Raw genomic sequence first — 14,139 nt, forward strand, 5'->3', positions numbered from 1 at the left:
CAATGAGAAGTCTCTGCAAGGCAGGTGCTCTGGGCAATTGCTGCCTCTTAGGTTTAGCTCCACTGAGTTAACCAAACAAGTAATAGGATCGGTTGACTGATTGACAGCCAGGGGGTGTAACTAGGTTAATTATTAAAAGTGTAAATTTCTATTGAAATCTGCACTTTTTTAAAATCAAAAAAGAGGGTCCCCTCTTCACACATAAAGCACTTCAGGAAGATAAAGGTCATTCGTAAGAAATATTCAAATTACTATAAAATTACTGTGTATATTTAATTTTACCAATCTTTGGAATATGGAACAACTACCACCTAATTAATGTGTTTTATTGCAAATCTATAGCATGCTTTTAGTGCAATCATTCATGTTCAAAATATATTTAACATTGTTTGCATTTTTGAGAATATTTTATACATTGTTTGGCTGGAAGTGGGGCTGTTGATGCTTTTACGTGCAGTACTTCAAGTTAAAGCACCATAATTGTAAGTGGCACATGTCGCAAATCTTGGCAGTATTTTGTTTTTACCATTCCCATGTCCCATTTCTTTCACAAAAGCTCCAGTGATTTTGGCTTCATGTATAGTTTTGATTATCTTGCTTCACTTGTACTCACATTGTAAAATCAGCAACTCATATTAGAGTTCAGCATTTCTATGTGGCTAGGCTGTGACGTGTACTCAACTCCTGTTAGAACAAGAGAGGAGATGGATGGATGTTGTAGAATCTGATCCACTCCTCTGGTCTCAGAAGAAATATTTCTCCAGATCTCTTGTCAATTAAAAAAAAAAATGAAAAAAAAAATTATCAATGTCAAACTCTAAAACCAGAGCTATTGCTAAATTAAACATGACATTTCTATTTAAAACAAGTTAGAGCTGGACTTTCTCTTTACACAGTAGTAGGGCTGTCATTGGCTCTCCCTAACCTTGATAAGACACTCGGCAACATAACAGTTTCCAATGCTTTTGCATAAATAGAAGGGTATGATTCTCCCATGTCTGGGTGTCCATGAGCATGTTTTTTTTTGTAATTATAGCGATTTTGCTAATTAATCAGCCTCTCCCTGTCTTCAGTTACACCTATACAACGTTTTCATTGCCTACCACATAAGATTAGATTGAGGGCATGAGTGGCTGAATTCTGTATGCCAAACTGTGATTTGGGGCTGTCAATAAAATGATAGCGTCCTCCGGATGGTTGAAAATAGATGGTTATCAGAATCTACTTCATGAATAGAGCCGCTGCTGGGGGGGCTGAACTTAAACCTTCTATAAACATCTGCTGGACATTTATGTTTATGAGCCCACATCTGAGCCTGTAGACCAGAATGAGAGGCATCTGAGTAGTGGAACCTCTTCCTGGTCTGGTCAGAAGTACAAATGCAGCAGCTGCAGAAGAATCAAACATGGGTAGCTATTTATTTTATTTTTTGCATATATATTTTAAACATTAACATTTTAATGCATTCATATAAAATGGGCATTACCTTCGGCTTAAAGTGTATTTATAAAAAGACACTACAAACTTGATAAACACTTTGACTTGCATTAGGACCTGCCCTTTTATTGTGTCTCTGCATTTGTTGTCTTGTGCCATAGAGGTACTTGCTTACTTTGTAAGATTAAGGGTCTAGGAGTATGCAACGTTTGTCACTCCAGATGTTGTGGACTACATCTCTCCTGATGCTTTGCCAGCATTATAGCTGCAAGAACATTATGGGAGATGTAGTCTACAACAACTGGCATATAAAGGTGGCCTATGTCTGGTCTGTATAGTAATTGCTTTTTTTTCCAGCATAATATTTCATTTAAATTCCAAGCAATTCACACTTTAGTGAATAAACCTGTGAGATAGTTGAAGGACCAGGATTACCTGAGAATTTTCAGCTACTTCCTGGCTCCTGAAGAAATTGCAGATATTTTACAAGTGACAATTTTTTATTTCCTTTTTTTTGGGGGGGGGGGGGGGGGGTAATCACTACTGGTGACATTTTCTGGGTGACTGCTGCAGAAGAATATTGTGAAATTCCTCATTAACGGGTTACTCCAAGCACCTTAACCTCTTCAGTGATTTGAAGTGGTCATGGTGCCAGCAGTCTGCATGTCTAGCATTGTGGAAGTGCTGTGAAACGCTGCACATGCTGAGTTTAACTCCCCCTCTGACAGCATCATGGGGCGTTATTAACCAGTCTGGACAGGCTAGTGTCAATTCTGTGAACTAGCCTGAAGCGCAATATCAGACCAGCAGGGACCCAGGAAAGAGGGCAAACCGTTACTTTACAGTTTGCCTCATTGGCGGGGGAACTGGGCCAGGATACGCTTGGCATCATAACCACTTCAGCGGGCTGTGGTGGTTCTGACACTTGGAGTAGTAACCCTTTACGTCTAAGCAGTAAAACTGACAGGCCCACTGCTGCATGAATATTGGAGCAAGTTTAATTGATCAACCTCCTTCAAATCTTTGACATCTATCAAACCTACCTAGGTTTGTGGAGTGTCACCTCATGCAGGCACCATACTTGTATTTCCTTCAGGGAAATTAGTCTGGGTAGGCTATAGCCTTAACATTACTGTGCTATATTAGCTTGGTACTTGCCACTATTGTTAACAACTCCGTACCATAGTTCTATGTATATTGTGTGTGTGTGTGTATATACATGGGCCCATGAAACAGCCCATGTACTGGGGCTGAAACGTCGATATTTTTTAATGTCATAAATTAAGTTATATTTTATTATTACTTATACTAAGTCCTTGTAATGCGGTCATTGTTATTTAATTTTTTTTACCTGTTTTGTGCCTGATATTCTAACCTAGGAATGCAAGCATCATGAATTCTTTATTTTTATATATAGATATATATATATATCTATCTTAACCCAAACATACAACACCGTTGTTACCATTCTGTTAAAATAATAGCAATCCTGTTTCTTAGCAGTTTCTCCCTTTAGTACTGCAAATTGTCTTGTATTTTAAAGAAAGCTGGTCATGAAAGATACCGAGACGCACCGTCAACAATAATGAAAGTTAATGGGCAACTCCATATCCTGCTCGGAGTTTTGCTCTTATACAAAAAGTGCAAATTTTAATAGAGAATGCGCACTGTTTCTGAATTATCCTGGTTGCAACCCCCGGGCTGTCAATTAGACAAACGGTCCTGTTACTGCCTGTTTACATACGTCACCACCTAGGCATCCCTTCATCAGGACGTTGGTGGGTAATGGTACAATGGGGCAGGTCAGTGATGTGAATCATGTCACTGACCTCACTCAAACAATTGATAGACGTCTTGCCAATCGAGCCAACCAAGGGCACACAATCAATGCAGAGAGCACTGTTTCAATGCTAATGTGTAATGATGCACTCTGTTTTTTGGGTACTGTTCCTAGGTGTCCCCAAAAGTGAAACGGAAGGGAACAAAGTTGGGACAGGACCCTAAAATCAGATTGAGTGGGAGGCATGTGTTTTTTTTTTGTGTTTGCTAAACGCAAGAGGCAATTCTATTGCCCAGAGCACCTGAGTTACAAAGACTTGTCATTGTGTTGGATTGGAAAGTCTGATGACTGTAGAGGAGGAGGGGGGCTTGTAAAGGCTGCAGACAAGAGTTCAGCAACTTTTGCAAGCTGTTTTTAGAAATATTTACATTGAAAAATGCATTGGTATTTGGAAGTGGAGTGTCCCTTTAAGATTTACCTACCTGAAGATTGCTTCTGTCTCCTCCAAAGTTGTTGCCTTACATAGATGTAGATGTTGCACACTGCTATCCACTCCCATATGATGTACATACACATAATCTCCCAATACATTTATGATAAAATAGCATGAATGGCCATAGTTGTAGTTCTAAGTTGGGCTCGTTGCCTTTAGATGTGCAGATATACTAGATGCTAATTAGAATAATGGACACATAAAAGTAATAGCACTCAAAACACGACCGTATCTCCTTAAACTGTTTTTATTTTATGTAACCTTTCCTTTCTGGAGACTATGCTAGATTCACGCTCTAGCATTTTAAAAAATAAATAAACATTTTGAATCCAATTAAATTATTTTAATTATATGTGGAAGAAGAAGAGCGTTCTTTTATGGCCAATTTTTATGTTCCTCATTCACACCAATTTTGTGCTTTATTGTTTAATAATACATTCTATTTTTATATAGTACACACGCACTTAAGCTAATCAGCAGCACATCCATGTTTTAACCTGTACTCGTCATTCTTTACTGTAAATCAGCATATCTGTTTATACACCCTGGTAATTGATGATATTTAATTAGAGAAAACGTAACAATTATTCTAGAAGATTAAAACTTTTCCTTCCTTTCCTCCCTCTGTGCAAATAAAATTTTGCCATAGCAAATTCCATCAAAAATATTCATCCTTCTTATTATTCAGTATATTTGATCACAAAATGTAATGTGAGGTTGCACCTGTAACTTGACAAATCATGTACTCTGGCACTGCTCTCACCACAAATGTGTAGTATCTATACCAGTATTTTTCAGAGCCCTCTAGATAACACAACATTAAGTTGATCCTCGCACACTGTTCGGCAGGGTTGCCAAATCTATATTATAATCGGAAAAACTCAAAAATAATAAATCATAGATCACCCCCTTCCGGCCAGCCACCTATCTTCTACACCACACTACATCCCCCACATCCCGCTACAAACGCTCCCTGATCATTCGCATTGTTAACGTCGCAAAACAAATAATACTCTTGTACTGGAAAGGGACACGGCCCCAACGCTGACCCTTTGGTATACCAAAATGGAAGTGCTACGGGTCATGGAGGAGCTGTGGTGCGCAGCCAAAGACCAAGCACAGACGCATACGGACCTATAGGCACAGTGACTTATGCATGCGGGTACGTAGGAGTTCTTGACCAGTTATCTGGGGGAAGGGGGGAGGGTAAGGGACCCGCGGGGGGAGGTACTTGACTATCCCCAGTAGGAGACACCAGGAGGTGGGTGAGATGATCCGCACCCGCTTTCATACCACATCCTCCTCTTACATGGTCTCTCATTCCCGCTTCACCACCTTCTCTCCCATCCTCTTCTTCACTGGGCCTATGCCCTGGAGCTCGGGACGTGGCACAGAGAGTGACCACACTAAGGCGCACCTGCCTGCACTACACTTAAAGCATATGCCCAACCGGGAGCTGAGCTGCTGAGGTCACACCGTTTTACTTTACAGGTTGCAGTTGCTTGCAATACCTGATATTGAAACACACAAATATCTGAACTGGAACCTGCGTGTCCCTTCCTGAAATTTGAAGGGTCCTGCGGGTCTTCAGTTTTTCCCCCTAATTGAGATTAAAAGCAGACACCTGTAAGTGAACTTAAAACTTCAGAAAACGTGACTTTGACCCGTAAGTTTAGTTTGTTACAATGTTTATTTTATACTGCTCGACAGTTGGAAGCTCTCCATATTACCTCTATTAGCACGATATGTAACACAACACTGAACCCAACTGAGTTATTATGAGGAGATATTACCCTATTACAATGTGATGCAAGCTTAAAAAAATTACAATGTTAGGGACCTGCGTGTCCTGAAGCGATGCCAATTAGATACCTGCAAGTCTCGCCAATGCTTATCAGATATAAGTTTAAATTTGAAAAATAAAAAGAAGTTTACAAAAAAAATTTAACCCCAGCACATTTACTTACTTGCACGCAACCCCACATATATATATAGATAGATAGACGTACATGCATACTTATTTTTACAGATCTAAACTCCTGTACAGATGTATACCCACCGCCTCAACATCATTTTACATAAGTATACACAATTAGTTACATACAGCACAATAAAAATATAAAACTTTCTAAAACCCTTACTTACAGAATCACTCGGCATACATTTGTAGGCAACATTTTCACGGGTAATAAATACATCTAATATTTTTACATACAGACAAAAAAAAAAAAAAAACTTACATGCTTACATTCACACACTGCATTGGAACTGCCTACGCACAACTGTAAACTGCCTTAACTAAATCCCAGACTGTCCATGGCTTGCTCCAGGCTATGGTGAATCAGTGAGCAGGTTGTTTTGTTGTAGATGCACTTGCTTTCTATCTTAACAAATCTTGCATGAGAGCATTACATGTTGTATATGGAGCTGTCCAATGAAGGAGAAAAAAAAATGTGCCTATGTTTTAAGGCAAGTAGAGAGATAAAAAAATCTGCGTTGCAGTGTTTAGTCTGAAACAATTTTCACCAATTTACCTTGACCTGTATGATATGGAATTACATTTCTATATAATTTTATGCAAATAGCGTTTAGATTTTAAAGTGCCCTAGATTTAACATAGTTTACTGCACATTTATATTATTTAGCTCGTTCACAAATGTGGGACCAGAATCACCAGCGTGCTAGGTAGTGATGTGTTGCTCATGTAAAGGTTTTATGAACCCCGACTTATTTTTGTTTATATGTTTTAGTCTAGCCAATTGGATGTAAATAGCATGTCTGATATAATTTGCTGTTCTGAATATGTTGGATAGACAATGTCAGAGAGGTAGCGAATTGTGCTATAACGATGTTAACATATAAAAATGTATAAAAAATGCTGTTCTGCATCTCAGGTTAGATAATTCACTCCCAAACACTTTAACGTTTTGATTTTATTTTTTTTAATATGTAGTTTTATTGTGAGATACTACTTTTTGTTATCATGTTAAGCTAACTTTTTATGTCATTGTAGTGATAAACGAATACATGACTGTTATCAACCTAAATTAGGATTTATTAAATAAACTTGTTTTTACCAAAGATAAATGGAAATCATTATTTTAGATATGAGGTTTCAATTGGATGCAGTATGAATACAACAAATTAAAATCTGTTAACTCATTCCACAATTTCATAACTAAAAGATTCAAATACCTACAATCCATGCACACTCTTAAATGAGTAATGAGAGCATCCAGGTCTCACCGTATACCATTATGTGAATTAAACTACTATCATCACAAATCAAGTGCAAAGGAAATATACAGAAATTAAGAATACATTTCAGAGAGAAAAAAAAAACTGCTTTACACACACACACAGGGCTCTATTCCGGTGGAAACCTGAAAGACGATGAGGGAACTACCGCTCACAGTACATGAGCATTTATACATGGCACTGGCATTTTACAAATGAAGATCTGCCCCTGCGGTGTGTTAAATCCAAAGTGGTTTGTATGTAATCCTTGCTTCTCCCTTTGCATGTTACTCTTGGTAGGCTGCCCCTTTTATAGGCAGAATTCGCCTTAGTAATGAATGGTTAAAATACTGTTTTTCTATGTATGTTGGATGTGTAATAAGTGTGTAAATGGATTTTATTTGTTCATAATTTGGTATCTGACTATAAACTCAACCACTTCTTGCTTTTCCAACCACAACATGACAAGATATGGGGTCACTCTATCCTGCAGGAGAATTAATGGGTCTGATATACACATATTTATTAATTTACTAGTAAAGTTTATTCTATTTCTGTATTTGCGCACACAGTCTCAGAAATGTAATTATATATATATATATATTATATGTCCCTTTGTCTTTACTATATCTACACAGAGGTGTGGCAAAATATAGAGCAGGAATATAGTAGCTATATCCCAAATTAAAACATGTATTAAATATGTATTTTTTCATTGGGATAGATCTAAAAACACTGCTTGCAAAAGCTGCAGATCTTTGGGCTGAGGCCTTTGCAAGCCCAAACCTCTGAGAAATTGTCTGCCGCTGGAGTTCAGCTCAACTGAATTAAACAGAGGGAGCTACAGTGCCATGAATATACCTTTGTATTCCTGGCACTATAGTATCTCTTTAAAACAGGGCTGCCCAACAGGTAGATCCCCAGATGTTGTATAACTACAACTCCCATGATGCTTTGTCATTCTAAAGGCATGCAAAGCATCAAGGGAGTTGTAGTTTTACAATATCTGGGGATCTACCTGTTGGGGAGCCCAGCTTTAAAGGAACACTATAGTGTCAGGAACACAATCATTCCTAAAACTATAGTGGCAAACTATCCATTTAGGTCCCTGACCTTTTCTCCTTGCAGTAAAAAGGTGAGTTTACAGCGGTATGGTTAAGAGTACCTTGCACCACTTTAGGTTACATAAGAGTACTTAACTTGCACAATATGCTATGTAATTGGATTGCAGATCTTGGTGTCATTTAATTACTTAGCCCTGTGTGACTGTCTGATTCCAAATGTAATTTATGAAAAATAGTTTCAATGCTTGTGTATCCCTCAATTGTTTTCGCTTTATGCACAGTGACCAATTAAAACTTTTATTAACAAAAAGAAAAAGTGGATTTACTAAAATTTTCTGCCACATTGGTCTTGCAGCGGCTGGCCCTGCCTCCAGAGCGGAGATCATCAAACCTGAGCTCAGCCAATCCAATGCTTTCTTATAGGAAAAAAACACAACACTGCGCCAATCAGCATCTTCTCTTACAGCATGCAGATACTGTGCAGCACTAACTCAGGAAGCACCTCTAGTAACCATCTGAGTGACTGCCACTAGAGGTGTTACTAGGCAGTAATGTAAACAGTACCTTTTCTCTGAAACGGCAGGGATCACATTAAAAAGCCTGCAGTGAGAGGCTGTAGACACCAGAACAACTAAATTAAGCTGTAGTAGTGCTGGGGACTATAGTGTCCCTTTAAGTGTTTCTGGTGCTTAAGTTACCCCTTTAAGTTTACAGGTGAAATCTAAAACTCAAACTATTTTTAGGTATTCATAATCTAAACAGTTGATATTTTCAATAACTAGGGTTGCCAGATCTGTTTTACTGGACATTATTACTTTTACATGGCGTTGGGCATCAAATGGAAAGTGAAGGGTATTGCTGCATTTAAAATTTCTATGAAAATATAAAGGAATGAATAAAACATGTATTGATCCCAAATGAATTGCCTGGATTATTTTTATTTTTTTTTTCCTCTTCAGCACATGAATTTTACATATCCCATCCCCAGGAGGCCACTTGCTTATGATTACAGATTGTCATTTAATGTTAATAGTTGTATAAGCCATTCATAATACTGTCAATCACACAGAAGCACACTCTGAGTTATTAATTACATAATCACTACAGTGAGAATTGTCAAAGTGAATTTCAGCTTTAAGGACAAAGGTCAACTATGCTTCGAATTTGGGAACTTTGAAATTCATTTTAAATTCCAGCTGAAGTTCTTTATGGTGGGGGTCCTTTAAGAAATGACATTATACATCATAATGTAATAAGCGCACCTCCTGTAGCTCAGCACCACCAACGATTTTGTCAAACCGGCGCTTCCTACCTATGCACGCCTTGTGAATGCACAGGTCACAACCCCTCAATCTACAAAAAAACATTACAGTGTCATTAAAAAAATTTTTATGGGAAAAAAGCACACGAAAAAATGACTAGAATACATGTAGATAAGGAGTAAAAATTTAGGTCCATCAGTTATGGTCTTTTCCATGATGTTGCAATGTCTACAAATTACAGCTCTGATCTGGTGTTTTGTAAAAAGCACACACAGGCAGGTGATATGAAAGAAGGGTTAACAGTCTCAGTCTAGTGCTCATGCAGGTGATTGTTAAAAACAATCATTTTTGGGGTGTTTGAAGGTTGATGCACAAATTGACCTGCCAGCTTTTTAAATACCGGTATATAGTATTTCTTCCTAAGTACCAACGCATACAAAATGTATTATTTTTGTCCATCCTGCTTTGCAAGTTTTAGGTTTTTCCATCGTCTTAATGTGACTTTGTATTTTTCAGTGCCAGTCTTTTCCTCTGCCACTTTTTTTAAGATGACTCTCATCACTGTTGACGTTTCAGTTTCTTTATTTTCTTCAATAATTAAATCCAAGTGGTCCCCAATTTTAACCTAAAATAAAAATAAAAAGGGTAGAAATATTGACAGGTGAAATAATATCTTCTAAAATACTGTAAAATGTATTGCATAGAAACATACCGCTCTGCTTTTCTTCCATAGTTTTTCCCCATTTAGCCGCAGCATGCTGCTGTAAAACGCTTCTTCAACTTTGCTTTATCATAAAAGAAAAAGGAAAAAAAGGTAAGATAGAGATATATATATATATTTATACCAGTCGAGTGTGTTTCAAAATGTCAAATTTTAGCATACATTTAGACAATATATGAGCAAAAAAAAAAAAAAAGAGTGGAACAAGAAATAAAGAAGGGTGGAAGGTGGAGTGGCCTGGAATTGGAAGTTTGAAACTCCTTGAACCCAAAGCCATAGACCATCAACACGATCTCTCAGCTGATCGTTTTGTTATCATAGCAACATTCCATGCTTTGCTACAGCTGTTCACCTATATGAACCTGATTTGATAACTTACATAATGTGATCATTGTAAGTCTTCTTGTTCTTGATAAAACTCAATGAAATGTTTGTGCAAGATCAGCATATTATAACAAGAATGCCACAATCACAACACTTTCCCTCACACAATATACAGTAGGAGGGGAGGACAGAAGCAAAATCAAGTTTTCCAAAACCCCTTATAAACCAGGTGGTCAGGAGATTGTATTCTTTTAGTCAATGCACTGTGAGGTGAAAGTGAAACTAATATTAAAGGGACACTATAGTCACCTGAACAACGTAAGCTTTATGAAAAGTTCTGTTTTATTAAGATTTTCTTATCCCCTGCTATGTTAATAGCTTGCTAGACCCTGCAAGAGCCTCCTCTTTTGGATGTGATTCAAGTTCAATTTAGAGATTGAGATGTCATTTACCTTAAATAATTGTATCTGTTTGAAAGTGAAACCAGTTTTTTTTTTCATGCAGGCGCTGTCAATCATAGCCAGGGGAGGTGTGGCTAGGGCTGCATACACAGAAACAAAGTGATTTAACTCCTAAATGACAGTGAATTGAGCAGTGAAATTGCAGGGGAATGATCTATACACTAAATCTGCTTTATTTAGCTAAAGTAATTTAGGTGACTATAGTGTTCCTTTAAGCTGGTGCGCATATATCTGGAAATCCATTCCCACAATCCTTGTTAGTTGTGGTTTAATTTAATATAAAGGAGTTTGCTGATTAAAAATCTAGTGTACCCCACCGACTTATCCCCCCTCCCCCTCTTTCCTAAAGACAACCACTACCACCCGAGAGGGCCTACCCTCTTCCATTCCCCCGGTAAGCCCGGGTGGGGGGCCCTCATTGGGAGGACATGGCGATTTTTAGACCGGCGCAGCTTAACTTGTGGTCCCACAACGTCAGGGGTCTCAATTTACCCGAGAAACGCGCACAGCTATTACGTAGGCTTTGGGCGGAAAGGGTGTCCGTAGCGTTCCTGCAGGAGACGCATTTTAGAGGTAGCGACGCACCGAAACTTGAGAATGGGCGCTTCCCACAGGGTTACTATGCTACCACCCAGACGCAAAGAAGACAGGAGTGGCGATCCTTTTCGCACACACTGTACCGTTCCGACACAAAGAGACACTCATAGACCCAGGCGGACTATATATCTTTCTCAAGGGCTCCATCGTGGACGTCCCTATACTTTCGCATGGATATATAGCCCCAATCGAAGACAGCACACCTTTCTTGCTAGGACCCTAACCAGGCTTGACAGGTTCAGAGTAGGCCTCTTGGTGCTGGCCGGAGACCTCAATGCCCCACTGGTTCCAAGCCTGGACTCCTCGCGGGGCACAAGCACGATCCCAGCGCACTGTTTGCGATCGATACGACGATCCCTGACCAGGAGGACTGGGTTAGTAGACTGTTGGAGAGTGACACACCCAGAGGACAAGGATTTCTCCTACTATTCATCGGTACACAAACAATACAGCAGAATAGATTACATATTCTTGCCCCAAGAAAGTCTGTCTCTTCTCCAAGAGGCAAAAATAGGAATAATAGGGGGCGGAGCTCAGCGGCCAAGCTGAGCGGTCGCATGCCAGACGAGCTCCGGGCCAAACGGGCCAAATCTATGAAAATTAAAGCGACTACTCTGCACAATGCCTACAGCAATGCCTCCAGCAGCGATGCCTCTCACCGAAGGTCCCTCAACGACACACATCCTCCCCCCCCCCCCTGCCGGAGAGGGATATCCCGGCAACAAAAGCCTGCAACCCTGAACTGAGATGCCAAACTCAACATGCAGACAATTAAAATGGGGGCTACCTCGTGTGCACGGGGCCAGCAACTCGACTTGGAGTCCAGACTGGACAGACTCTTCACGGAATTCTGGGCCAAGCTGAACAACAGAATGCAGACCACCACGCTGGAACTGCCTACCGCAACGGTGTCTCAACGCTCACAACCTCCGGCGGCAACGCGAAATAACCTGCCAATGAGGCCCAGAGCGGAACCGGAGACCCGGGCAAAACACCAAGATCCCCATTACCACGCGGTGTTCCAAGAAACGCACATCGAGTCAACCCGGGACTTACCCATACAGACCAACCCAAACGGCAGACTTCTGGAAAAAATTCTCCAGGAGAAATGAAGATCCCAACACATACACAAGATAAGCACACAAAATGGACGAACCACTGGAATGCCGGAGGACATCCTGGAAGCATTCAGGGCTTATTACATGGACCTGTACAATCAATCAGTCTCGAGCCCAACATAGAGCTGCAGCACAAACTCATCACCGACAAGTCACAGACTATCTGGCTCAACATGTCACCCGTAAACTCACACCAGAACTCGCAGAATAACTTGACAGTCCCCTGACCTTGGAGGAACGAATGGCGGCACTGAAGAAATTGAAACCACATCGAGCACCAGGCCCCGACGGCCTCCCCCTGACGTACCTACAGATATACCAAGAGGTGCTCTTGCCAAGACTTCTGGCGAGCCTAAACAGCAATACGGGAGGTATGTACGTTCCCCACAGACACCCTGGCGGCCACAGTCACGGTGATCCCCAAGGAAGGGAAGGATCCATCTAACTGTGCTAGTTAGATTTCGCTGCTGAATGCCGATTTCGCTGCTGAATGCCGACCTAAAATTGTTCACGAAGGCTCTCTCACTGAGGATATCCCGGATTTTGCCGGCCCTGATTCATCCGGATCAGGTCGGCTTCATCCCTGGTAGGGAAGCCAGAGATGATACCATACGGGCGCTGAACATTATCCATAGTGCAAGATCCAGGGGACGGGATGTCGTCCTCCTCTCGACGGATGCCGAAAAGGCGTTCGATCGGGTGGACTGGGTATACCTGAATGAAACGCTACGGCACCTGGGCTTTGGCACATATATATGCGCTCGTGGATCTCGGCCCTGTACACTACGCCGACTGCCCGGATACGCGTGAATGGAGCCCTAACAAAACCGTTCCCAATATGCAATGGAACCCGCCAGGGTTGTCCCCTGTCCCCCCTCCTGTTTGCCCTCACCCTGGAACTTTTCCTGGAGGCGGTCAGACGGGATGGGGGAATAACGGGGGTTCGAGTGGGCACGGAGGAACATAAGGTAGCGGCCTACGCCGATGATATGTTGTTCTTTCTGGAACAGCCCTTGATCTCGGTACCCAACCTGCTACAGGCTTTCCATGGCTTCCGCCAAGTATCCAATCAGAAACTCAACCTCGATAAGTCGGAAGCTATGCCGATAATGCGGAATGAAGACGATGTCCATAGACTCAGTGCCCAATTCACCTTCTCATGGTGCGCGGTGAAGCTGCGATACCTTGGCACCTATTTGCCGAAAGATCTGCCGAAAGTATACAAGCTAAACTTCCTACCTCTCCTCAGGAATATACAACAGGACCTCCAACGCTGGACGACACAGTACATCACCTGGTTCGGCCGTATTAACGCGGTCAAGATGGTTGCTGTACCTCTTTGCCACCCTGCCGATATCAATCACACAATAATTTTTCAAATAGGTAGATATGGCCATACGCGGGTTCGTGTGGAACCATAGACCATCACGCATCCGCAGATCGGTCCTGGAGCGACCCAAATTAGGGCTGACGTCGGGGTCCAATTACTACAGAGCCACGCATCTGCACAGGATCACGGACTGGCATGTAAGCGCAAGCCCGAAACACTGGGTGGCCATGGAACTACAGCAAACACTGGGCAGGATTCCCTCGAGACTTTGGCTGGGGGCCACCACATTCACGGAGCTACGCACAGATAACCCCA

The 14,139-nt window shown here is 41.1% G+C and overlaps 1 protein-coding gene across 1 annotated transcript in view; it reads right to left on the bottom strand.

The window, feature by feature from the left end:
- Nucleotides 1-8,918: 8,918 nt before the first annotated feature.
- MTRES1 (mitochondrial transcription rescue factor 1) overlaps nt 8,919-14,139 on the bottom strand; it is a 58,471-nt gene continuing 53,250 nt past the window's right edge. Inside the window, exons 5-6 of the mRNA XM_063441797.1 lie at nt 9,986-10,058; nt 8,919-9,898 (exon numbers count right to left, since the gene is read on the bottom strand). Coding sequence (XP_063297867.1) covers nt 9,719-9,898; nt 9,986-10,058 — 253 coding nt within the window. The 3' untranslated portion in view covers nt 8,919-9,718. The remainder of the gene's footprint in view (nt 9,899-9,985; nt 10,059-14,139) is intronic.

Source organism: Pelobates fuscus, chromosome 2, assembly GCF_036172605.1.
Source record: "Pelobates fuscus isolate aPelFus1 chromosome 2, aPelFus1.pri, whole genome shotgun sequence".
NCBI classification, from domain to species: Eukaryota; Metazoa; Chordata; class Amphibia; order Anura; family Pelobatidae; genus Pelobates; species Pelobates fuscus.